This window comes from Passer montanus, unplaced genomic scaffold (assembly GCF_014805655.1).
Source record: "Passer montanus isolate IOZ18808 unplaced genomic scaffold, ASM1480565v1 scaffold35, whole genome shotgun sequence".
NCBI classification, from domain to species: domain Eukaryota; kingdom Metazoa; phylum Chordata; class Aves; order Passeriformes; family Passeridae; genus Passer; species Passer montanus.
In genome coordinates, this window is record NW_024368263.1 from 3,092,061 (window position 1) to 3,117,024 (window position 24,964).

The 24,964-nt window shown below is 48.4% G+C and overlaps 1 protein-coding gene across 4 annotated transcripts in view; it reads right to left on the reverse strand.

Moving 5' to 3' along the window:
* Window positions 1–3,323: 3,323 nt before the first annotated feature.
* The window catches only part of TMEM104 (transmembrane protein 104), a 43,477-nt gene continuing 21,836 nt past the window's right edge, over window positions 3,324–24,964 (reverse strand). For 2 of the 4 annotated variants that reach the window (XM_039716515.1, XM_039716513.1), the window contains 2 exons: window positions 18,511–18,604; window positions 3,324–6,845 (listed from right to left, as the gene is read on the reverse strand). In XM_039716515.1, the coding sequence (XP_039572449.1) occupies window positions 6,085–6,845; window positions 18,511–18,604 (855 nt within the window). In that variant the 3' untranslated portion in view covers window positions 3,324–6,084. The remainder of the gene's footprint in view (window positions 6,846–18,510; window positions 18,605–24,964) is intronic. The other 2 variants (XM_039716511.1, XM_039716512.1) reach the window with 1 other exon arrangement.

Genomic DNA, 24,964 nt, shown 5'->3' on the forward strand with positions numbered 1-24,964 from the left:
CCTGGGGACCCTTCTTCCATCCTCCGGGGCTGCCCTTGGCCTCATGGATTCCCGTGAATATTCGTTGTCCTGCGCACCCCTCCCCGTCCGTGTCTCGTTACTGCTGAGCCGCGCACAGGCTCGTCCCACCGGCAAGGGAAAGATGGAAAAGAAAAATGGCAATCGCTCCCAGGGTTTAATTAGGAGCCGCCAGCCCGTGCAGAGGCTGGAGCCGAGCACTGGAACCCCTGCTCAGGCTTTGGGGTGCCGGGCACCGATGGCCCTGGGCTCGGGTCAGTGAGTGATGCTGGCAGGGATCTCCAGCTCGGCACAGCAGCCCCGGGAAGGTGTGCTGTGAGGAATGAGAAAGGGAAAAATTCCTCCCACCTCCCCAGGCTGATGGAGCCATAAATCAGGTGTGATAGATGAGCCGGGTTTAATTCTTCTCTTCATGTACGTCTGACACAGCCCTTTCCCTGCCGGGCTGGGGCTCGACCCGTGACTCACAGGAGCCCCAGGCAGGGGAGAGGGGCTTTGGGGATGGAAACGGAGGCTGTGGGCACCCCCAGGGCTTTGCCGGGCTGTTCCAGCCCCATCCCAGAGCAGCACCACCAGAAACACACAGAGCTGCCCGTGACTGGCTGGCAGGCTCTCCCAGGGAGATGCCAACCCTCAGCCCCTCTTCCCAGCTTTGGCATCCCCTTCCGCCAAGAATGTCTCCCCGGGAAGCTGCTCTAGAGCAGAGATTTCTCTTCTCTTCTCTTCTCTTCTCTTCTCTTCTCTTCTCTTCTCTTCTCTTCTCTTCTCTTCTCTTCTCTTCTCTTCTCTTCTCCTCTCCTCTCCTCTCCTCTCCTCTCCTCTTTTTTTATTAAAATACAGTTGTTGGGGGTTGCTGGCAGCCACCGAGCAGCTGGGGCCAGTAACAGTGAGGGGACAATGGCAGGGACTGCTCTGGGACACCCAGCCCAGCCCCAGGGATGGCTGCAAATCCCCAGGGAGGTCCAGAAGGGCCCGGCCACGTGTGGTCCAGGCTCAAAAGCATTGGCAATATCTGTCTGTCCATCCATCTGTCCGTCAGTGCATCCACCCATCTGTCTGGGGTTAAATCCAGCCAGTCCCCCCCTCCCCCAGCCTGGCTGCCATCACACACTGGTGCTGGTGCTTTAATTCCCTTTACTTATTTATCATTGCAATTGTCTCTTAATGGCTTTGGCAGCCCCTCCAAGCCTCCTGGCGAGGGTGGGAGGTGCTGATGTACAAACAAAAGCCATAAATAAATAAATACATTTGGTGGAAGGGGAGGGTATTCATCTGGGCTGCCACAGGTGATGGCACCCATTCACCCGGGGCAGCTCTTCCCAGCCCAGTGCCCCAGATGCCCCCAGGAGTGACAGGCTGGTCCCTGGGAAGCTTCACTGTGGCCTTGGGAACCTTCCCTCAAATTGTGGCTCTCTGGCTGGAGGAAGCCAGCAAAAACAGCTGCAGGCAAACCTGATCTGAGGCTGGGGCTGAGACAGCAAAGGGGAGCAGAAAGGAGAAAAAAATAAGTAGCAAAAATCCCCAACCCACGTTTTAAATTAATTAGAGACGTCCCTGGTGACTCAGCAGAGGCCAAATGGAGCTGCTTCATGTTTTATGGAAGGGCTCTGCTGCAGGAGACTGAGGACAGCAAGGGACAGGGCAAATGGGGTGCAGGGGGTGCTCCCAGGGGAGGTGGCCCCAGGGTTGGGTGTCAGCCCCTGGTGTCAGGCCAGGGCTATTCTGGGTGCCCCATGTGAATGCCCAGGTCCCTGGCCACCACGGTGGCATTTGCATAATCATCTTTACGTGCCAGTTGGGATGGAAAAGCTGAGATTTTCTCCCATTTCTGTGCCAGGCATTGGGCACTGGTGGAAAGGAAGTGTTTGGGGCAGGAGCAGTCCAGTGCAGGTGAGATCTGTGACCTTCAAGGAACAAGGAAGGACCGAGCTGCTCCTGCAGAATTTCCCTGCTTGTGGGTGCACCAGGGACAAACCTTCAGGGAAGCAGCAGTCTGGAAGCACCCTCTGGCTAGGCTTTCCAAAGAGGGGCTGGGTAATTTAGTGTTTAACAGACGTTGAGAAATATTATTTCTTTTTGCTGAAATTGTCTAATCAATCACTTTTTAATTCAGCCTGCTCTGGCACCCAGGGTACCCAGGGAGGCTGTGGGCTGCTATGCAGACAGAAATAAGGCTGGATCTCTGCTGGGTACCCACCTCTGGGCTCAGCCCCACTGAGGGGGCAGGCACTGTCCTCCCAAACCCAGCCCTGCCTCTCTGCCATCTCCATAGCAGGTCGTGTTTTCACTGCCCCATGGCTCAGCATCACAAGACCCATCCTGATGAGGAGAGGGGGAACACAGCAGGCAACAGAACAGGTCAGCCACTGGGAAGGGGTTCCAATGGCAAGTTCATACTGGTGCTGCCGGGGGGAGATGGTGATTCAGGTCCAGGCAGAGGAAACTGGGTAAATCACAAACCAGGACACATATGGGGCCAAGAAGCCGCTGGGGACAGCTGCCATGCCTGTGCCCAGGGATGCCTGAGGGAGCAGCAGGTGCAGCCACCTCCTGGCTCCTGCCTCCTGCCAAGGCCACAACACAAAACCTCCCCCAGCCCAGAGCCTGCAGCAGGTGCCCTTCCCTGACCCACTGGCAGCTCCTGGGCTGCCCAAATCCATCCAGGGGAAAGGCTGGTGAGCACTTTCCCCAGACCTTCAAACAGCTGAATCCCCTCAGGGACACGTGGCTCCTTGACGGTGGTGAAGCTTTGCCTGAAGCTTCTTCTCAGGTTCAAAGTTTTTCTTTCCCTGGCCATTGCTCTTCCAAGTGCTGCAATAGACTGAATTCCTCCCCAATGCCAGTTTGGCCTCAGATTTACAGCCCAAGCCCCAAAATCCGCTGCTGCTTGTGAGGTCCTTCGAGAGAATCACAGTAGAAAGTGTTTATTTCCATCATAAAGATCTGCTTTAATATTTTAACATAAATCAAGCTGCGCTTTATGGTGATAATAAATTTGCTGGCAGAAACTGCCTTTGCAGCCCGAGGCAGCGGAGCAACTCAATTTGTTTGGCTTTAAGTGTAAGGAGCCGTAATTGAGAAGGGGGAAGTACAGATGTTTTAATTGAGTTTGCAGCTAGCACCCAGAGTTGCAGTAGGCTAATAGAGAAGAGGTGAGGGTCTCCATTACCCTCTCCACTTGCCATTTCTCCTTGGCCTGCAGCCCCATCCGTCACGGCCATCCCCTCCAGGAATAGCTGCTCCGTGCCTAAGCATGAGGAAGAAAGGGATGGATAAAGAAATCAGACTAAACCAGATGTATAATGTGCATTTTATTGGTTTTAATCCCATTTTTTAAAAACTAATTACAGTCAGGACAAAGCATCACGTGTGAATCTGCAATAATGAATTGTTAGTGCTGATAATGGGCAAATAAAAATAGACTTATTCATGATGAGTGAGAGGAGAGAGCTTGTGCCCTGCACCATGGGGTCACCCAGTGTCCCCATAGCCAGTACTGAACCATTCCCTTCCTGCTTTCTCCAGTAATTTTTAAGGCATTGCTATGTCATGTTTTATATGAAAAATGTTCTCTGCTGTAGAGTTTCTTTCTGTTAATCACCCCAATTCCTCGGATATATTTGTTTTGCTGCTGTGCAAGGACAGCAGGTGTCTGGGAATTCATGGTTATTTATTTCAGAAGCACTCATGCTCCTTGGGGAGCACAGTCCTTCTCAGTAAGGTACCATGGCAAAGGCTGGGGCTGGAACACAAGCACTCAGCATCCCATTCCATCCAATACCTGCATCCAAGCAGCTCTTGGAGGTGCAGCCCCTAAGAAGTCACTGTCACACATTGTTGAGGGGGAGAAGGGGACACACAGGCCAGGGAAGAGAAGGCACATCTTTAAATGTAAGAGATGGCAGGAAAGAGGGTGCCAGGCTGGACTCCCTCCCTCCTGGGAAGGGAAGGGAGGGTGAAAGGAGATGAAATAACAGAGAGCAGCCCTGTTTCCTGGCTGCAATGAAATGTGAAGGCAAGAGACTGAAATGGTCATGTGGAGGGCAGGAGCTGAGCCAAGGACCTTGCAATGCATGGGCAGCTCAGGGCAGACAGCTCAGCCCCTCCATGATCCCACATCTGCACACTCATGCAGAGGAACAGCCCCCTCAGCCTCTCCAGCTTCCAAAAGCTCATTTCATCAGCATTCAATTCTCCCTCCAGCTCTGCCCAGCTCCCAGCTGCCATGCAGGTGGCTCCCAGCTCAGCTGCCCCATGATCTGCCCTCCAAACTACTGCTTCCTAAACAAAACACCAGCACCAGATAACTGTAAAATACCTTCTTAATTTGGTACTGAAGATACCACATCAGCTCTCCAGGAGCACTTGGGGATGTTTAAACTCACTATGCAATGCCTGTTTAGGATCAAGCTGGAGAGATGATGAACAGTCTCTCCAGATTCTCTCCAGGCAGCTCGGCAAGGACACAGTGGCAGTGCTCAGGCTTGAGAGGTGCAGGGTTTTGCTTTAAAAGCTATGAAGTGGTTTTATACAGCTCCAGGTACTTGCATATTCCCCCAGGAGGAGCACTTCAGGTCATATGGAAACCAGAAAGTCCTACTTGAAAACAGAGCTTGATTAAAAAGAGCTGCAGTTCAAAGCCTGCTTTAGCGAGCGATGACATTTAATACTGCAGCAAGTGCAGAGGGCAGGAGGATCTGATGTGCACCTGGCTTTGAACCTGCTTTGATAACAGGGGGTTTAAAATAGTTCAGGTGAAAACTTTTAAAGTTCTTCCTTCTGTCAGGAAACCCCCTATGATCTGTGCCCCAGGGCTTCTGAACACAGGACCCGGTGACAAAGTGTGGTCTTACTACAGTGACCACAGGCATCCTAAAAGCAGAGCCTCTCCTAGAGCTGCCTAAGGTAGGAGCAGCCTAATTCTGAAAGCAGCAGAGCAGGAGCAGCCCCAAGCCCACCTTAACCCTGTGCAGAAAGACAAGACGGGGAATTGAAGCCCCTTTCCAGCAGGGTTTCAGGTTTTGCTCCCTCGTTTCGGGAGCTCTGCTGCTGCAGGCAGGGCTGAGCCAGGGCACAGCCGCTTCCTGCCGGGCCCAGCTCATTCCCCTGAGTTAACACCCACCTTGTTTCAAGGCTAATTACCCGACGGGAGCCGGGAACGCATCAGTGTGCACAGCCGAGCCTGGCGTGTCAGGACTGGGTAATTAGCACCGAGCTGATGGAGATCAGAACCCGCTGGAGTTCGGGCTTGTACCAGCCCCGGGCAAAGCTGACAAAGGGAGAAGGACTCTGCCACTGGAAACTCCGACTCGTGTGCTGGTGCTGAGGGAAGCAAGGCTGATTTCCTTCCCGGTGGGAAGAGCTGGATCCCTGCATGCAGAGGGGCACTGCTCTGCCCAGCTGAGCTGTGACAGCACAGGAGAACAGGATGGAAGGGTGAATGTAAACTCCCAGGCTGGAGAAATCCAGCTCTAAGCAAAAGATCCCCGATCCCAGGCAATGTGCAAAAACATGATAATGCTTCTAGAAAAAGAAAATGTAACATCACAAAATTATTTCCTTCAAATTAGGTCTATTTCTACCCTTATGTTTTCCTTCAGCTGGCACAGGAGGTTGGTCTGAAGGAGTCTCAGCAGAAAGGAGAGACTCAGTTATCCCAAACTCCTGCTGGATTCTGCACAGCACATTCCTGCCTTTGGGAGAAGGGACATTGAGAGATGCAGCCAAGGCTGTTTCTCTCCTGTGTGCTGAGACCTGCAGCACACAGAGAACCACAGAGGGACAGACAGAAAATGTGCTGAGCCAAAGGCAGGAATGGCTGGACATGGTTAACGGTGCAGGCTGCCAAGGGCTCAGCCCTAGGGCTTTGTCTGAGAACCAGAACTGTAACAAGGCTGAGTCCACCCCACCCACACCCAAAGTGGAGCGGAGAAAGTCTGTGTCACCAAGCCAGCGGCCTGGAAACTTCCCTTCATACTGCCTCTCCTCCTCACTGCACGGTTCCAGAGGGGGAGCTGAAATGCTGGAGTCTCTGGAGCTCCAGAGGGAGTGTGCTGCTAACCCTCATCAGAGCTTTGACTCACTCAGGACAATGTTAGCAGTCACAAACACGAAGCAGGAGAAGCCCCAAATGAGCACGAACACAATCCAGAGGCTGTGCCGGAAGGGGGAGAGGTGCTTGTTCACCGTCCCGCTGCCGAAGACCAGCTGGGTGTCCTTCCGACTGCAGTACACGAGGAAGGCTGGGATGAGGTACTGGATCCCATTCCCAGCGTAGGCTCCCGTGATCCCCACCAGGGACTCCAGGTCGTGGGTGCAGAAAGCCACCAGCACCGGGGGAATCAGCGTGATGGCAGGAAAGACAATCCTGTCCACCACCCACGGGTAGGTGCCCCCTTCTCTGTGGAAAAGGGTCTTCCAGTTGTTGCGTAGGGTCACGGCAATGATGGGGAAGTTGGTGCTGATGGTGAAGACCGGGAAGAGGCCCAGGAAGTAGCGGATGAAGGCCACGCTGACGATGTCGCAGTTGGTGAAGTTGAGCGTGTACATGTCCATGAGCGTGTCGTTGCGGAAGCAGTAAATGGCAGTGAAGGACAGGAGGCTGTAGAACGCCAGGATCAGGATGTAATCGAGCAGCACGAGCTTGTTGACGTGCTTCTTCTTGGAGATGGGGGTGATGAGGGATGGCAGGGAGTGCTGGCACATGAAGGAGTAGACACACACTCCAAACAGGTTGCGGATGCCCGACAGCTGGGCCATGGACGGGTGACCTTCAGCCTGGCCTCTGCTGATGCGGATGAGGGCCAGAATAATCATGAGGATGAAAGCTGGAGAGAGAGAGAAGGTCTCAGGTCAAGCCCACGCTCCTCATGACCTCCTCCCATTGCACTAGCAGTCTTGGCAGTGGCTTTCTCCTGCTATGCAAGAGCATCTCCTTATCTCCTTATCTCCACCTTATCTGAGGGTGCTACATTAAAGGCAAGGTGCACAGGAATTAATTGTGATTTGCTGTCAGTGCCAGTCAGCAGATAAGGGAATGGGCTCAGGCATCTCCCTCCAGTCTCCCTCCCACCCCCAAGAGCACAGGGCTGCGCCGTGCCCTTCAGAAGCAAAAGACTGACATGGCTGGTGAACCCTAAGCCCTCAAGGGTTTTGGTCCATGGATGCTTCTGCTGCACACACACTGGTTAAATATTGTAATTTCAAAAAGGCTTAAAGATGCTTGAGCTCTGACTTGGCTCCAGTCAACCCCAGTAATAGTCCTGCACATTTCCAACTGGACTAATGTTTTTAAGACCTCCCTTGCATGCACAGAAGCAGCAGCTACTAGCAAGCTTTCCTGTCCCTGGGATCTGTCAAGCATGACAGAGCAAGAACTAGCCAGCCATTTCCTGGGCAGGAGGAACAGGCTGTCTGTAGCTAATCCCAGGGTGGAGAAGCCAGTCTGGAAGGGACTAAAGCAGCACTGAAAGACTGCTATTAAAATTCATCATTTCTAGACACAAAGTCTGCTTGTCTACCCTTCACTTATGTCAGGAAAAAGCCTAACAACATTTTACAAAGCTTATTACAAATAACAACATGCCAGGGACAAAATGAATTGAGGGGATCGAGCTAATGCCCACATTACTCTGAGGGTGGAAATCTGAGCCAGAGCAGTTACTGTGAGATTCTCATTCCTACCATGGCATATAAAAGCAACAGAAAACTAATTCTGGTGTCACAAAAATTGCATCAGCCTAGAAAAGACGATCATCAGCTGCTGGAGTTAACAAGTAATGGGGAGAAAAGGACCTGCCTGGCAGGGCAGCAGGCAGTGAGATTTACAGTCTGGTGCTGCAATGGGTGAGCCACTGTGGCTTGCACAGAGCTGTCCTTGCACCAGTCTGAGGCACAGGAACAGAGCCGTGAATTATCAGGTAATGAAAAAATCAACAAAATGCTGAAACAACTACTACAGACAACTTTGAATGTCGTAAATCCAGAGGAATTAAACAGAGCAGTGCACAGTTCAAGTCCACAGGAGGCTGGCACCAGTGCTAGGTGGGCAGGCTCACCATGGGTGACAAGATCTTGGGCTTGCTCTGTGCTCAGTCCTGCTCCCCACAACAGGCAGCTGGCAATGGGAAACCCTGCCAGGGATGGGACTAGGGAAAATAGTTACAGACCTGTTAGTGAATGCTGCCTCTCTTGTGCCCAGAAAGATCAGATTATTCTCACTGAGCATTGCCTCCCATACACCCTAGCACTCTCCAAAACCCTCTCTCAGAAATTCACGTTCTCCTGCAGCAAACAGCAGCTCCATGCTGAACCTTTCCCGAGCCACATGCTGCATTTCACCCTGGGCTGCCTCAGGAATCCTCTCCCTTCCAGCTGTTTCCCAGTGACAGGGCACGTCCACCAGGCCTCCCCAAACACTGCACTGACAGCAGCACATCCATTCCCTCACCATACTGAGGCCAGGTCGTTTTGGGAGTGCTGGGCTCTACTTCCTTCCCCAAGGGCAGTCACAGAGAGCTATGGAAGGCAGCAGCTCATTGCTCTGGGGGTGTGCAATTCCCCTTGCCTTCACTCAAGCCCAGCAGGTGAGGGGCACTGTGACCAGGGTACAGTTGTTGTGCCTCCCCCGCTGCTCCCCAGAGGGGAGATGCTCGCCAGCCGTATCTGCTCAGCAAGAGACCCAGAAAGAGCTGTGTTCCAGGTGATGTGACATGGCTGCACTCCCTGGGGTTACACAGGCTACAAGGAAGAGGAAAAGATGCCCTGAGTAACAAGACAAAGCAGGTTGGGTAGCTCTGGAAATGTGCTGGGACTGTTCCTTTCCTTCCTGCCTGGGAGAGGTGGCCAGGCTCTGCAGCCCCATCCTGAGCTGGTCCTGTGGCTGAGCTAAGATGTCACTCACAAGTCCCACACCTCTTCCCCTGCACACTAGAGTGCATCTCCTCATGCTCTGCTCAACACAGTAATGAGTGATCTATTTCCATCCCCCAAAGCCACTCTCAGCACTGGCTCAAAGCCCCCCTTTCTGCACCAGTGCCAACAGGACCAGGTCAGGGGAACTTGCAGGCAGGCACCCCATCCTTGAAGCATCTCCCACAGACTCTCTCTGCCCTGACATGTGCTTTTCTGGCAGGGAACACTGAAGGAGCAGAATTCGTGTGGATTCCCTAAATGATGGATGGTCTTTGGCTTAAGCAACTAGAATTTAATGTATTTGTTTTTCATTAAATATGCATTACAGAAATGTATTATAATTACAAGGAGTGAGGATCCAATACTAAGATCCAAACTAGTTTTGCTTCCAACAAGGCAAGCTCTGCTTCCCCTGCCAGAGCACTGGTCCTCTGCAGATGCAAGACTCTTGAGAGGAAAGGTGCTGGGTAAACTGGAAACCTCCCCTGCAGAATTCCAGCCTCAGAGAGGAGAACAAAAGCCCTGCCCCATGGTTGTTTCCTCTCAGTTCCTGAGGTAGAAGAGTTTCTCACTCCTGGAACTGGAGAGCTAAAACTCTTGTCTGTCAAATTTATCTCTCTGTCCCTGAGAAGAGGTGAGCCAAAAGATGAAACTCTGAAACCTAGATATGGTTTGGATGATAAGTCAAAATGAAAAGAAGATGACAGGCTGATGGACAGGCAGCTTTGAGAGAAAAGAGGCAGCACAAGTTCCTCAGGCACACACAAAGCTCCCACTCACATCCCCTACCTGGGAGAGCAGGCTGAAGGCAGAGTCACACCACACTATTTCATGTCACCTACTGTTGTCACATCAGCTGTCCAACAGCATTCCTTCACCACAAGAATCCTGGTGAAGACGTGGATTCACAAAAAACCCTTGATGCATTCCTCTCCACACAGAACAGAGGACACAAGCAATGTGTTCCAGGTATGAAACCCCTTCAGACCATGATCAACAGCACCCAGAGCCACAAAGCAAGGCTGACAGTGATGGCACCTTGGATTGTTAGATGGTTACATGAAAAATTTGCTTTAAGCCATGTCTTATATAAATGCTTAAAAAGCAATCAAGGGTTTTGCTTGTCCTGATTTTTCCATGGTGTTAAACCCACTCCAAGCCCCCACACCACAGGCTTGGCAGTCAGCAAGGCACAGAGGCCACTTCTTGTCTCATCCTGTGTCTTCTAGGTGTTCAAGTATCATTTTTAGTGAAGGAACTGAGTGAGCCTGAGGAAAAACACAAAGAGGGGCTACACCATAAAGGAAAATTGTGATGAATCTCATCCCAGCCATCCAACTGCCTCTCCTGCAGACTCTCTTTGCTCCCCTCCCTATCTGAGAAACAAATGTACTCAGATAAAGCAGACCTTGCAGTCAGCTACTGCTCCTCTTCTGCTTGATTCAGGAGATGTTGATTCAGAGACAGGGCAGTTCTGCTCTGGTTCTTGCAGGTGAAGGAAGGATGAATATGGATGAGCAGACATCCAAAGTAGTACAGTTTGGGAAATATGTGAGTCTGGGGATATTAAGAAATACATTTTTGTGCATTTTGATAGAAACATAACAGAGCTGCAGAGAAGCAGAGAAGATAATTTAGCCATTTTGAGTTTAAGGATCATTTTACAGAGTCAGAGAAAACACCTCTGTAAATGAAAAATGGTGTTTGTACATGAGTTTCATCTCTCTGCAGAAAGGCTATTGCAGAAAAGAAAGTAAGTCCAAGCCTCAAACACATTTTTTTTCCCCTGTCATGGTAGGTTCCTGCAAGAACTGATGCTCAGAATGAGCTTCTGCTTTAACCCCCCTTGTATCCGTGCAAGACACGATCCTTGTGAGATGTTCACATCTTCTCCAGCCCTGTCCCTACTCCCATTGCTCCTTCTACATGCAAAGCCTGAGGAGAACATCACCACAGCTGCCTGCCACCCCTTGCAGGGACCAGAGAGGCAGTGGTGTGCAGCCACCCCACCCCCAGGCATTAGTCTGAGCTGGTGCCATGACACATTTGTGGCAGGGCCATCCGTCACCGCTGGCTGACGCTGTGACAGAGCTTTCCTGTCCAGGCAGAGAATCAATATGCCAGGAAATAATGAAAATGGATCACCCTATCCCAATGCACGCTGCTTGCTTCCCTTTTCATACATTAGGCAGCATGATGGATTCCAGGAAGATGTTTTCAGGAGCTTCCTAAATCCAGTCTCTTTGGAAAGGGGAAGATTTCTCCCCACCTCAATCTTGTATCAAGTCAAAACACAGCAGGCTGCTCTTAAACAGAGGAATAGATCTCATTTAGTTTAACATTAGGTAGTTTTTTTCATAGAAAGGGCACAAAACCAGCAGCATCTGCTCTGTACACACTGTACAGGCAAGGAACACGTCAAGGCAGTTTTACCTTCTGCATCCCCACCTGACACTTGTGCTGTCTACTTCCCTGCTGATGTCTTTGTAGGTTGTTGGTGCCCCTTCTCAGAGCCATCTGGCTTCCAGCAGAGATGTGGGCAAGCTGAAGAGCCCACTACAACTCTGGAACCACCAGGCATTCTGGATCCTTTGTCATTTGAAGTATTGAAGCACAGCAGGAGTTCAACATGCTGGCAGAACAAAGTATTTGAAATTAAGACATTGATTTTTAAATTTAAAACTCATTTAGCCAGTTTCTCTTGCAGAAGCTATATCCTGCCACTTGTTCATGACCTCCAGTTCTCCACAAACTCCAGAGCAGCAACTGATTAACTTCTCCAACCTTCAGAGGAGGTTTCTATAGGAATTGACAGTAAAGAGGTAACATAAAAACCAGGTTTGCTCCATTAGATGTGGGAGCTGGAGTAGTTAAGGATCGGATTTGACAATGACAGAGCCTAAAACACCATCTCTAGGAAGATGAAGGATTTATGAGTGCAGAGACTGTGGGGAAACAAGATGGATATGTTCATAGAAGACAGCAATTCTCCAGAGAGAAACGTCAGAAGGAAAAGAGGAGGGGAATGACTTCCCAGAAAAAAGGTATGAGCAGAAGTTGTGGAATATCTCTGTGGCTCCTTCCTCTAATGGAGAGCAGGGACTTGTCTGGACATTGTTATCCACCCTGCCCCAAAGCCTGAGGGAGGGTCCACATGGCAGGGAACTGTTGCTTATACACAGAAGTGTGACACAGAAAGCAAGAAAAAGCCTCTCATGCACCTCCACTCCTCCAGGCCTGGCTTGCTTCTGCTGCAGCCACTGCTGCCTTGGACCAGGTGGAGCCCCTTTTCTTCACAAAGGGAAATTCCATTTAAAAAAGTACTACCAGGACTTTTTGGCAAAAGCAGTTCAGTGCAGCTTCTCTGCTCTAAGGGCATCATTTCCCTGCTTTTCTTCATCAGGCTTTCAATACCATAACCAAGATTTACAAGTAGCCCCCCCAACTGTGCTAACAATGCCTGCCATGAAAGCAGCTCAGCTGCTCCACCTCAGCCCACATCAGCTGGTCCCACAGACATCTGCACACCAGCAACAGCTCACAGCAGAAAAATGGGCTTGCACTCTGGGGTTTATCACAGATGCTTTTTCTCAACATATGGGAAGGAAAGAGCAGCCAGTGAGGCTTGTTTGCTTCTGGGGGAAAATTACTTGCATAGTTTATGGTCCTCTCTCTGCTGGTCACCTTTGGCAGAAAAACCATAAAACCTCTGCAACCAGGACTGCTCTCAGCTCTGCTGCTGGCTTGGCCTGTTAGCTCTGACAGTCACTTTTCTATCCATGTAATATTTTACTCTTCTGAGAGAAGGGAATAACACACACCTAGGTGTCACTGTGAGCTGGAACTATGGCTGTGCATGCTTTGGAAAGCACTGGCTGCAGAGCACCCATGTCCCAAAACATCCAGGAGCTCTGCAGACTCAGCCACATCTTGCCCATCCTGCCTTGGGCCCTGCACAGCAAAGTTCTTTATCATCTTGTTCCACCAATGTCCACTCTGAACAGAAAGCAGCTTTTCATGCCACAACCCCACTCTGAAAACCTGAGTGGGCACCATCACCAGACCCTTTTGCAGGCTGAATGTGCCCTTACATGTCTAGCTCCCCTTCTTCAGCTCTCAGGCCCATCAGTGTCTGCTGCTGCCTGAATAAAGTGCTCTTTTCAGGAGCATCAGCTCCTCAGGCAGGATCTGGTCCTGTCCAGAACAGCAAATCACTCTCCATCTGTGTCTGAAGCTCACAGGGCTCTTCCTCTCACACAGGCACTGCTTCACCCCGTTGCCTCCCACAAACAGCTCTGAAATGAGCTCCTCAGCCGACAATTCCAAAAGCAGGCATGACAGAAGCCCAGCATTTTAACTAACTCTTCATAAATATATTCACTTCTCTTAGTGAATTATTTACCCTGGGCTCTAGCAGCAGCTTCATCTGCTCTGAAAGGGATATAAGAACATGAAGTAACTTTGCTGAAGCAGCATGTCAGAATGAACATGCAACAGTGTCCTGATTTACAGTCCAATTCCCTGATCCTCCTGTATGCCCTGCAGTGTGAAAGGAGAGGGGTAGAGATCACAATGATCCCTCTTTAAGCTATTTGCAGAAAGCTCAATTTCTGATGTGAAAAGAGGCCACCCACCTTGAGCACTGTGGGCACTGGCAGACTAATTTCTCAGCAGGGGACTGGAAATGCAGGACTTCAGAGAACTGTCACCCCCTCCCAAATCAGCCTCCTCTGTAGTTCTCAGTCTCAGAACTTGCAGGGATGTAGCACAGTGACCCCGGGTTTCTGCAGCAAGTCAACTCCAGCACAGAGTTCTGCTGCTAAGGATGGCAGTGACAGTGACCTGAGACTGCCTGCAAGGTGAGGTGGTCTGAGAGCAGTTCTCTGCAGAGCAGTGCTGTAAACAGCAGAGCTCTGGTGGAAAGAGCAGAACTACCAGAGAAACCACCAGATACAGAAAGTCAGCCCCACTAGCATGCTCTGGACAGCCCTGTCCTAGTTTCTGCCCCAGAAGCCTTCTACTAAGGATCCTGGAAGGGGATGGGATGGAGAAAAGAAGGGTTTCACACAGACTTCCCAGAAATTCTTGTTTGCTTTCCCTCCATCTTGTTGGCCAGGGGAAAGAGCCGGGGTAGAGATTTTATTCCTGAGGATGTAATTGTTAGATCATTGTTTGGGCAGGGTTGTGAAGGCTCTGTCTCAAGGGCTGCATTTACTGGAATAGATGTGGTGTGACCCAACAGGGAGAGAGAACTGAGCCTGTTCAAGCAAACCCAGAAGTTTATTACTCTATAAACCATCTCTTCATTAAAATACAATACTTTCTAATAACTACAATACAGCATCATGAGCAGCACACAGAGCACAGGCCCCACGTGGGAGCTGTCTGGGAACATTTGGCAGAGACAATTTAATAACAGCAGTGATAATCACACTACCAATGTCTTTAGAGCCAGCAGTCCTCACCTATAGAGCTGGACATCTCGGGCTGCAACAGGCTGCCCTTAATCGGGTTAGCTGCTTGATACACAATAGCCCAGTGTTTGCTGCTCAGCTCCACCAAGCTCTGTCCTTTTGTTATCTTTCCTAATCCATACCCTATCCCATGATGCTGCTAGACAGTCATTATCCAATATTATCCAGTAATAAAGAGGTAGGGCTGTGCCCCAGTGAGCTGCATCCCCTCTGCTGTGAGAGGTGCATGGGACTTGCTTGGCTCAGTCTCTCTTGTTGGGCTGTGCCCTTCAGCAGCTTGCCCCTAAGAGTACCCACTTGATCAGGATTGAAGAAATGAGAGGTGAAAAAGACAGCTAGATAATCAAGTCTCTTTATAGAACAATCCATTGCCACCATAGATTTAAACCCTCCAGGAAAAAAAAAAGTGTCTGAAATCCAAACAGCAGAATTGGAAATACCAACAGCTCTGAATTTATTGATGGCTCAGTTAGTTTAGCCTTCTGCAGGAAGCTCTGCTCCAATAACTTTGTAAGAGACCTGGAAACAGGCTCCAACACTGGTAAAGGAACTGACCTAATAACAGCTCTACACTTTCCCAAGGCTGAGGTGGAAGAGAGCTGAAGGAAAGGCAGGAATTATACTTTGGGGAAGGAACCCCACAGGAACAATTTGTTCTCATATGGCCCTAGAGCTGGGTGAGCCAATAAGGTTCTAACCACAAATCAAAACAAGGCTTCACTGTAGGCACCATTGCCAGGATTTAAACCAAAGGATGCTTCATGACTGGCCCTTTCTCCAGGGAAGCACAGCAGGCAGGCTCCCTGTTGCACCTCTTAGGGTGCCTCTGCTCCATCTCCCAAGGCAGCTTAGGTGCCTGCAAAAGGTCTGAGGAGTTCCTGCATTGGGAAAGGGATGAGAAGTTGGGTAGGCAAAGCCTTACTCATCTGCCAGCTCCTGGAGAACAGAGATCTCTGAGCAAGGGTAAGGCCAGCAGTTCAGGCACCAACTGCTGCACTGAATTTAACCATTGGCACTCGCCAGTGCCAAGTGACAATCAGCTCTGCAGCCAAGTGTGTGAGCTGCTACTCTTCAGAAGACTGGCAAAGCTCAATCCCTCTGGAAGCCCTCTCTGCCACCAGCCTCACTCCACCTGGAGACACAGATCCACCCTCTGTGCTCCTAGCAGTCCTGGCAGGGAAGTGCCTTGCCATGCCAGCCTTCCTTCCAGATGAGCTGTCCATGATCAACAGGCCCAGACAGGGAGAGCCCATCTGTCTGGGCTCTCTAGCAGCACAACACTTGGGCTTGCAAGCTCCCCCTTCAACTTTCTCCTTTTAGAGGCTTCAGAGGTGCCTGTCCTGCCTTAGTCCCTGATCCTGGGAGGATGCCAGATAAAGGGCTGATCCCTGGAACATCTCCACATTCTTTGAACTGGTCCATTTTTAATTTCCAGCTCAGATCCCAGTGTTTAAGCCTGTTTTTCAGAGAGAGAATGATTTTTTTTTATCTGTGAGGTGTGCAATGAGACTGCTGTAGGGTTTGATAGCTGATGTGCTGCTTGTGATGAGCACAAGGCTCTGGAAGAGGCTGGTGACATTTGATTATCACTTAGATCAGGAGAAAGAGGGGAAGCAACTTTCAAAGGCAAGGCTGACACAGTTACAAACACCAGCAGAAATGACCTTCACACACAGCTAGCTCTCTCTGCTGCCAAGAACCATCCTCTCAGCTGCTATCATTTGAATCACCAGTACACCTGGGGCAGTGCTGCTTTACATCAGCCTCTTCTGCTCAGAAATCCAGGGACTTTCCACCAGGCTGGGGAGAAGGGTGTGTAGTGGGTCCTGGGGGAGGCACATTGCAAAGTCTGGACTGATCTCCCAGCTTAGGGAGGCTTGATTTTTTTCAAATCATGATGCAAAGCATGGGGCAGATTCCCATCCACACCAAGCCAATGAGCACTGGTAAGCTGAATAAGCCACTGTCCACAGGGAAGGTTTTCTTTCCCCCACACAATAAACAGGTAGGTGGGAAGCTGCAGTGCTGCCCTGCTGCTCAGAGTGCTTTGCAGAACCACCCTCAGCACAAGATGGCAAAAACCAAGTGAAGGAAAGGCACAGTTTATACCAGGACAGAGAGTTCACATCTGGCCATTGGCATGCAGGTAGGAAAAGTCCAGAAGACCACAAAACACTACCCAAGACCATTCTTTAGGATCTAAGCTCTCTAAACACCAACCTGTGTTTAACTCACAGCCCTGCCTTTGCAGGAGGGGCCAGCAGTGATGTGAGGACATGGGAGAAGCCAGTTTAACAAATCTCACCAGTATGGGATTGATCCTTACCCTGAGATTTGCAGCAGGAGCTTTTTCTCTGCTCCCTGCATCACGTGGCTTTTTGACAAATTGTCTTTCCCCATAAATCTATCCCTCATGGTACACATACGGAATCTGTTCTCCTGAGTAGCCACTGAGGTGCTGTCAGGGTCATTAACTATCATTATCTGGGGCAGCTGTTCCCCAGCGTGCTGACGCAGGAATCAATCAGGCTAAAGCATGAATTTCCTCTACACTTCTCCAAACATTGCCTTTATCCCTCTCCATCAAGCCATGAAAGAGAGGAACAGTTCTGCCAACACACCAAGGTTTAGCAATCCTTGTACTGGAAGGAGCTGGCTAAAGGGAAACCAAAGGCAGATGAGGCAGGCATCAGACTGTCACAGAGACAGGATGAGGTCTGACTGATGTCTCTACCAGGAAAAAGAAGGCAGGGTGATTGGAACCAGGCCAGTCAGCTGATCAGAGATCACTCTTATAAAGAAAAAAAACCCAATAAAAAGTCCCCATGCAAAACTTCCTCATTTCCTTTAGTACCCCTTAATGAGATAACCTCTTTCTCTGAAGAATGGAGGGGGCTTTCAAACCTTTCATGTGCTCAGACAACAAAGGAGAAAAACAGGCATTCAGGACTTTCACACCATCCAAAGTCAGGATTCATTAACTCAAACTGTTCAACATCTTAGACTTGAGAGCTTAAAATCCAACTTAATCTTCCTGGGTGTCAACTGCTTAACCCCATCTCAGGAATTCTCTAGAACAGAGGATCCCTATTCCTCTGCAGTGATTGCCAGCCACCTCCAAACAGGATGAATTCACAGAGAAGGGACAATACCCAGCTGCAGTCTGGCCAAGAGTATGTGTGTAATGGGAAATAGTTAGAGAAGCAGCTTTTCTTCTTATTCCAGTGATAGGTATAAACAGATCTAATTCTGTGTCTGAATGGTCTGGATTTACACACCAGGAGACTGTTAACCTGCAGAAATGCTGATCATTAACCTGCAGCAATGCTCTTTATTAGCCCTGGGTATCAGTCACTCTGTCTAGGTGACACAAAAATAGACAAACCTGAACATAAACCTCCACAACCCACACACACCTCTCAGCCTTTAACAGCATGTACACACACAAGCCAGACACGAGGCAGCTGCATCTTTGAATAACAAAGGTATTGGGGAAAAAAAAAAACAGGAATGATGTCTTACTTCCCTTAAGGGAATGATCTGTCTTCCCAGAAGTTCTTGGCAATATTTTGGAAAGAACTCACCGGAGCAGGACTTTCCAAGGACAGCACACATTGGTTTGGGGGTTTCCAATGCAGCACATCTTACCATAAAGGAAGACCAAGGAAAATAAATGCAAGCAGATAATTTAAGGGTGGAAAGTCTGAAAGAAACACCTTTTTTTGTCAGATCAAAGCAAAGATTGTCTAAAGTCTGTTGTGCATATGTGTGAGAATAAGAAACTTCCACCTGCTGGGTATCACAGCCAGCACCCAGACAGGAGACTTTGCCAAACCTCTTCTGCCCCTCACACAAACCAGACTAAAATCTCATTTACTAGCCATGTCTGATGGAGAACAATTTGTTTTGTTTTAATCAGGAATTTCATCCTAGACTAAAACCTTTCTCCTCAAAGATTTATTAGGCCTGCACAATTGTCCTCAGAGAGGTTGTTTTGACAAGCACTTGCTTCCAAACAAGAAGATCTTGCCAAAGAGAAGCGTCAGCGGCGTGACTCAGGTTCCAGCAATGGTAAAGAGGTGGCCGAGCCTCTGCCAAGACTCACCTATCCATCTCATGAGGGATGTCATGATTTGAAGATACTTGGTCTTCTGCACATTGAAGAAGGTGAAAGGACCCAGGAGGAGCGTGAACGCTGCCTGGAAGGACAACAAAATCACACGTAAGATTAAAAACCAGAAATTCTGCCAGCAGGATGAATTTATCAGAAGAGCAAAGCTTGCATTAAAAGTTCACCTCCAGACATGTCCATTTGTCATGAAGCTTTCTTTGTTGCTTAATTTTACAGCTAAGTTGGCTGAGACACAGGGGGTCAAGTAAGCTGCTGGGTATCAGAGAACATGCCTTGGGCAGAAGTAGAGCTCAGGATCCTCTTGGCTCTCAGCCCTTTGCTATCACTGCTACAGCACTCCTTTACTGACACATTTCAGTAAAAGCTCTCAGTACAGCCTTACAGAACATTAAATATTAAACTGTGGCCTCTTTGCCCAAGTACATGCTCAGTTTAGGTATGAATAGCAATAGCCCTCACCAGTCTACTTCCATTAACATTGATGGGGTGGCTTTGGGGTATCCCAGGCTCAACAGCAATGGAGCCAAGTCTGACTGGAGCTTTCCCCCCCCATGCTTTGAGTCACCTGTGTAAAACATACAGGGTTTTTTATAACCATAAAAACAGATAGTGGGAAGCTACAGTGAAACAGTTCAGCTCTTGGAAGCTAAAAACCTGTGAAAAATGAGGGAAAAAGTCATCAAGGAGATACTCAGAGGACTTAATTCAGTGTGGAAAGTAAAGGTTCTTCAATGAAGAACTTCCTCATTGCCCTCTTGGACTAAGAGACCAGTGTTTCATAGAGTCACAGAATGGTCTGTGTTGGAAGGGACCTTGAAGACAATCTTGTTCCACCCCCCTGCCATGGGGAGAGACCTTCCTCTAGACCAGGCTGCTCAAAGCCCTGTCCAACCTGGCCTTGAAGACTTCCAGGGATGGGGAAAATTAAATTGGGGTACACTGCAGCACCAGTCTGTTGCATCTCCTCCAGCTGGCTGCAAAATACATCCACCAAAGTTCCATCCTAGGAATGTGGACTATACAGCTCCCATGAGAGCTTCTTCTAGCACCTCCTAGAGCACACAAGGCAGCCATGCTATCAGCCCACGGCCTGAGGTGACACGGCCTGTGCAGCACTGTCACCTCTGCTCAAAGCAGCACTCAAGCCTTACCTACACCAGAGAGAAGAGCAAAGGCTTCACTGCAAGAAGAAATAGACCCTGGCTGCAGTCTGAACGTTGGTATTGAGAGAAACTACTTGTAAGAGGGAGACAGAATGGGTGTTAAGAGCAGAGAGCCCTGCCTGTCCTCCATGGGATGGCACCAGCCAGCAATACTCTAACAGGTCCAAATGCTGTAAGCAGGCAGTGCTTAGAAAGCCACAGCACACACAGCACAGGTTTGTAGAGCATCCCAAAGAGATTTTTAAAGACAAATATTCAACATTAATATTTACACATTGCTCTTTTCCATGACTTCTTAAAGCAGTTCAAGAAAAGGTGAAGAACTGGGACTCAAAGGGGCAGGTCTGCCAAGCCTCAAGGTCTCTGTCAACCCCAACAGAGTCAGGACAGAACAGAATCCAAGCTATTTTAAGACTAGCACAACCCCAAGAAACCTTTTTTGAGAGAGTTTCAGAATATCTGCAAGGCAAATTGGAAATGCTTCACATCACAAGTATTCTCAGGTGATAAAAGTAAACCCAGAAGGGGAGCAGGGGAGAGAACCCTGGGTTTGACATGTTGCTTGGTGGGGATATATTCTGATCTGAGACCACTGCTTACACCAAGTCTTGCTTTTACTGCTCAGATTGAAAAAAAAAAAAAGACAGGAAGCATGCACAGAATTCAGATTTGTGAAGCAATTGATGGTTGTTGGATGAAACAATGAAATCACACAGAACACAATGCCACAGGCATAACTGGCAAGACTTAAGAGCCAAATCAGGTTTAACAGTTATGGGACTTGAAGTTTTAACACAGAAGCAAACCAGTCAGTTACAATCTTTTTTTTCACTCTTCTCCCTCTTGTTCCTTTATTCTAATTGGGATCTTAACGCCACTCTTTTCTCTTTAAATAAAAAACCAAGCTATGTTAAACCATAATACCTGCCCACTATGGACTGCTACTTTATCCTAGAGCCATGCACAAACCCCAACAGACTGAAGAAACCTTTGTCCAAAAAGTGATGTAGGGCAAGGCCCCAAAGAAAACAAAAATTGCTAGCAACTGTCTTATTGACAAGTATTCTTGAGTTTGTGACTAATCTCTTTCAACCTTCTCTCCCAACACTGCTCAACACAGCCTCCCCTCAAATCAGTTTCCAGCTCCTGCATCAGAAAGCACTGAACACAGAGAGACAGACTGAGGATGTGATAATTAATGAACAGGTGTCTGCTGCAAATGAGGATGCTCCAGAACCAATTGGCAAAACAGCCCCTCAAACCTTAGCAAGGATTGACACAAAATCACCAAGCACCAAAGCAGCTGGGTCTGAAATCCAGATTTGCCTCAGCCACTGAGCAAAGGAGATATGTCAAGGTGGATTTGGGACTCAGCTGCTGAAAAACATCCTGAGGTACTGAAAGAACCTGTGTGTTCTTCACTTCTTGCAGAGCACCTTAAAAAACCAAATCTATTCAGCAAGGTTTCAAACTCTCCTCCTCTCTGTCCATTACTGCTTAACTCATGGGGAAGAGATACAAGGTGTGCTTGAATGGTTCAATGTCCCCCCATCCTTTAGGGTGACAGGATCTTCTGTTCTTAACAAGATCCTGCTCCAAAAGAGCCAAGCAAGAGATTAATTCTAGTGCAATAGAAATGTATTACCTTCTCCACTTGACACCCATTAGTGATCCAAGATGAATGTCCATGGATCAATACAAACAATGCTAAGGCCTGCAATGAGATGAGGTTGCCTTGCTTTGCAGGGATTTGTGCCAACCACTGTAAAGGAAGGGAACCTACAGAACACACTGGACTGCTTGGAAGAAGAAAGCTTGGGCAGAACTGGGCATTAAACATTCAGATCAACATCATTTTGAACTGAAACTGCATACAGCTCAACAGGATTGAGCACAGGGCAGGAAAGAGGGGCCAGTTTCTCACCAACAGTCAGGACATGAGGACCAGGACTCAGTCCCTGGATTAGAGCTAATCTCACCTCAGCCATCAAGAGTCCCAAGGCCAGGAACTCTGTTTAAAAACACATCCCCAAAAGGATGAAAAGAGACCACAGGAGGGTGTCTACTTTCTCTGCCTCGCTGTGCCAGACACCTCAATCCTCTTCCAACCCATTAAGTTAATTAGTTTCATAACTCCCCCCTAAGGAAAAAGTAAACCCAAATAAGCACCTTAGACATGTACCCAAACTTTCTAGCTGATGTTTTCCAAGCTTCAGCCTCTCCCAGAGGGAAATAATTCACATAGTACTTCATTACACATGTAATTCAAACAATCTAAAACCTACCTAGAAAGCTGTACCAGTCAGCCCTGTCAGAAGTCAAATATGCAGAGCCCTGGCACATGAAAAAAACCCTCCCAAATTTTCCAGTTTACCTCTTGAGTCAGCTGAGGTATTTTCTAGGAGTTTATCATTCTCTTCCTAAGATTCAGCAAATAAACCCACCCAAGGCAGAATGGGCATAGTCTACTTTGATTAAGATTTTTCTGCTAGTGAAGTGGTTTATTAGAAAAAAGCAGGCATAGGGGGCTGATTCATTACTAAACTGAAACAAGGTAAAGGAATGCTTCCTTCAGCTAAGGAGGAGAACTGAATCTATTAAATGCTGTCTAAATTCACAGGATGGCAGAGAGAAACCATTACAGTGCTTTGGCACAGGGCTGGCTAAGAATGATTCCCTCATTTTCCTCCAAGCTCCTCCATTAAAAGGGAAAGGCCAGGTAAATCACCAGACTCATAGTGGAGGGTTTGTGAAATCCACACACAGCAAGTAAATGCAAAATTCTTTCTTTTTCCTTCCTTTCTCATGCTAAAAAAAACACATGAAAATCCAGCACACTAAGGACTAAAAAAGACTGTGGTTTTGTTGCTTTTACTGACATTTCCAGTCCAAAAAATGAGAAACCAGTGAGGGTAGAAGAAAGAACAGCAGCTTGTCACCCTGAATTAGTCTTCCCTGCAGGCTAGTAGGAGCCACAAGCAGCACACCAGCTTGCTCAACCCCTGGGAGGGTCTTCAAATCCATTCCTCCCACCAAGCCAAGCCACAGCAACACAGGCACCAAGGTTTGGGATCTTCCCTGAGCTGGCTGATACCACTTTCCCAGCCCCTGCACCTGTCAGCTCTTGGTATTTCAAAAAGAAAAAGCAGGCTGGTCAACTCGAGTCTTCTTGCCACAGGGGAACTAACTAGGGCTTACCATTGCCTGGAATATATTTATATATAAATATATATTTCTAAAAGTATATTTTATTAAAGCTCTTATGTTAAAACTTGGTTACATAACCTTGTTTATTGGATTATCTTCTAAAAGCAAGAGTAAGATCAAGCGTTAATAGGACATCTGGTTGGTTTTTATCAGCTTAGTTGCAAGCCAAGAGGACCACCAAGACAGCTCTCAAGCACTACGTGATGGCCAGCTAATGCCAGGAGCCTTTCAGAGCACACAAACATGCTTTAAGGCAGTCAGAGGGCTGTCTGACCAAACGGGCTCTTTATTGACCTGAAGGGTCCATCTATCACTCTGAACCAGTACAGTTCAATAGCTTTCATCTGCTGCTCAGCATGTGGCTTTTACAGCAGCAGCCAATATAGCTCAGGAAGCACAATTAGCATCCAAAACGTGGCTGATTCATGTATTAGATACAGTGGTTACAGCATTATAGCTAGTGCCTGCATACATTTGCAAGAGGACCATCTGAAAAACCAGCCTCATTCATAACTGTCATCAGAACTTGCTTGTTTTCATGCTACACAAACTCATCTGGAAGAATTGCATCTGGTTTTGGTGCTTGCCAAGTAGTGAATTAAAAACAGTAGCTATTGCTTCTTATTGATTCAGAGCCTTGGAACTTTCAGGAAGATTGTGTGGAAGCAGGGTATGTACCTGAGCAAAGTGAGACCCTGATTGTTAAATGCAACAAATGTGCCAGAAGCAGCTCAAAAGTGCAAGAACAAAAAAAAAATCATTTGTGCAGCACAGGGCTATCATACCAATGAGAAGTTACTAAGTTTCAAATATCAGAACAATGATCCCTCAGTTTTAATGAGAAGATGGAGAAGAGGTGCTGTAGTGCTCACTCCTTAGCACTCCCATCTCCCTCTGGGCCCCCAGCCACCCTACCTTTTCCTTTCCTCCTCCCTGCTTTTTACACCCTCATTCAAACCTACAACCCAGCCCAAACCATATCATTCCTTGGAGTTCTTGCTTCCCTTTGATAGAAGTGACAACATCTCAGACAAACTTCACTTCAGGATGGTATCAAGCTCCATCTCTGCAGATACTGATGTTTAGATTTCACAGCTGTTGAGCAATGGTACTGCTGCCCCACAAGACAGCACAGCAAATAACCCTGCTCTTAAGAGGGGTAAGATAAGATCTCATTTAAAAGTCACTAGTTTAATAAAATGGATCACTCTCCTTGGTAGACTTTGACACTTTTGCAGGGAAGCCAAGGGTTGAGTGCTTGATACTGGACTGTGGGGACACAACATTCCCACAGCAAAGCCTGCCACCAGTGAGACACAGGCTTGAGTGGGCGAGCACTTCCCAAAGGAAGCTTTGCTTGATTCAGTGCTCAGATGCAAGGAGAGTCTCCTTGAGCACGGCAGGGAAAAGCAGACATTTCTTACATGCTGTCAGAAGTGGCAACTCTGACACTTACCCTGCTTCTGCAAGACATCCCCGAGCTCAGAGCTATTTCACAACTCAGATGAGCACTAGAAAGGACAGATGAAACAATGCAACAAAACCAGACTGCTCAAGTACAGAGAGCAAACAAGATGTCAGGGAACTGGGATACTCTGTTCCCACCTCAGGTGCTTTTCACTGGAGTGTGTCACATGCAGGGAAAAAGAAGTCCAAAAAGCAAAACTGGATTTATTGGCATGGGCACAGGTCAGAGGTTTTATTCCTGGCTGGAAGGCTGAACCAGACCTATCACCTTTAGTAATTCCTTAGGAACTGCTGTTCTGTGCACATCCTCAGGGAATTTTTAGGGCTGACTTTGGAGAGAAATGTTAAATACATGGTGCTTTCCCCACTCTTGTTTGGAACTCCTGGATGAAGAAAACACCTTCATGGCATTTCAGACCTACCTGCAGCTCCCCCATTTCAGACACACCTGCAGCCTCTGCAAGCTCTTCTGCACCCACTTCAAGCTGTGGCTACTGCAGTGCTACCCCAAGGTGGGCTCCAGTTACTCCTGCCATGGCCCCAGAGCTTTTCAGCTAAAACATTTTAAGGGAAAAGGATCTTGAGTGTGG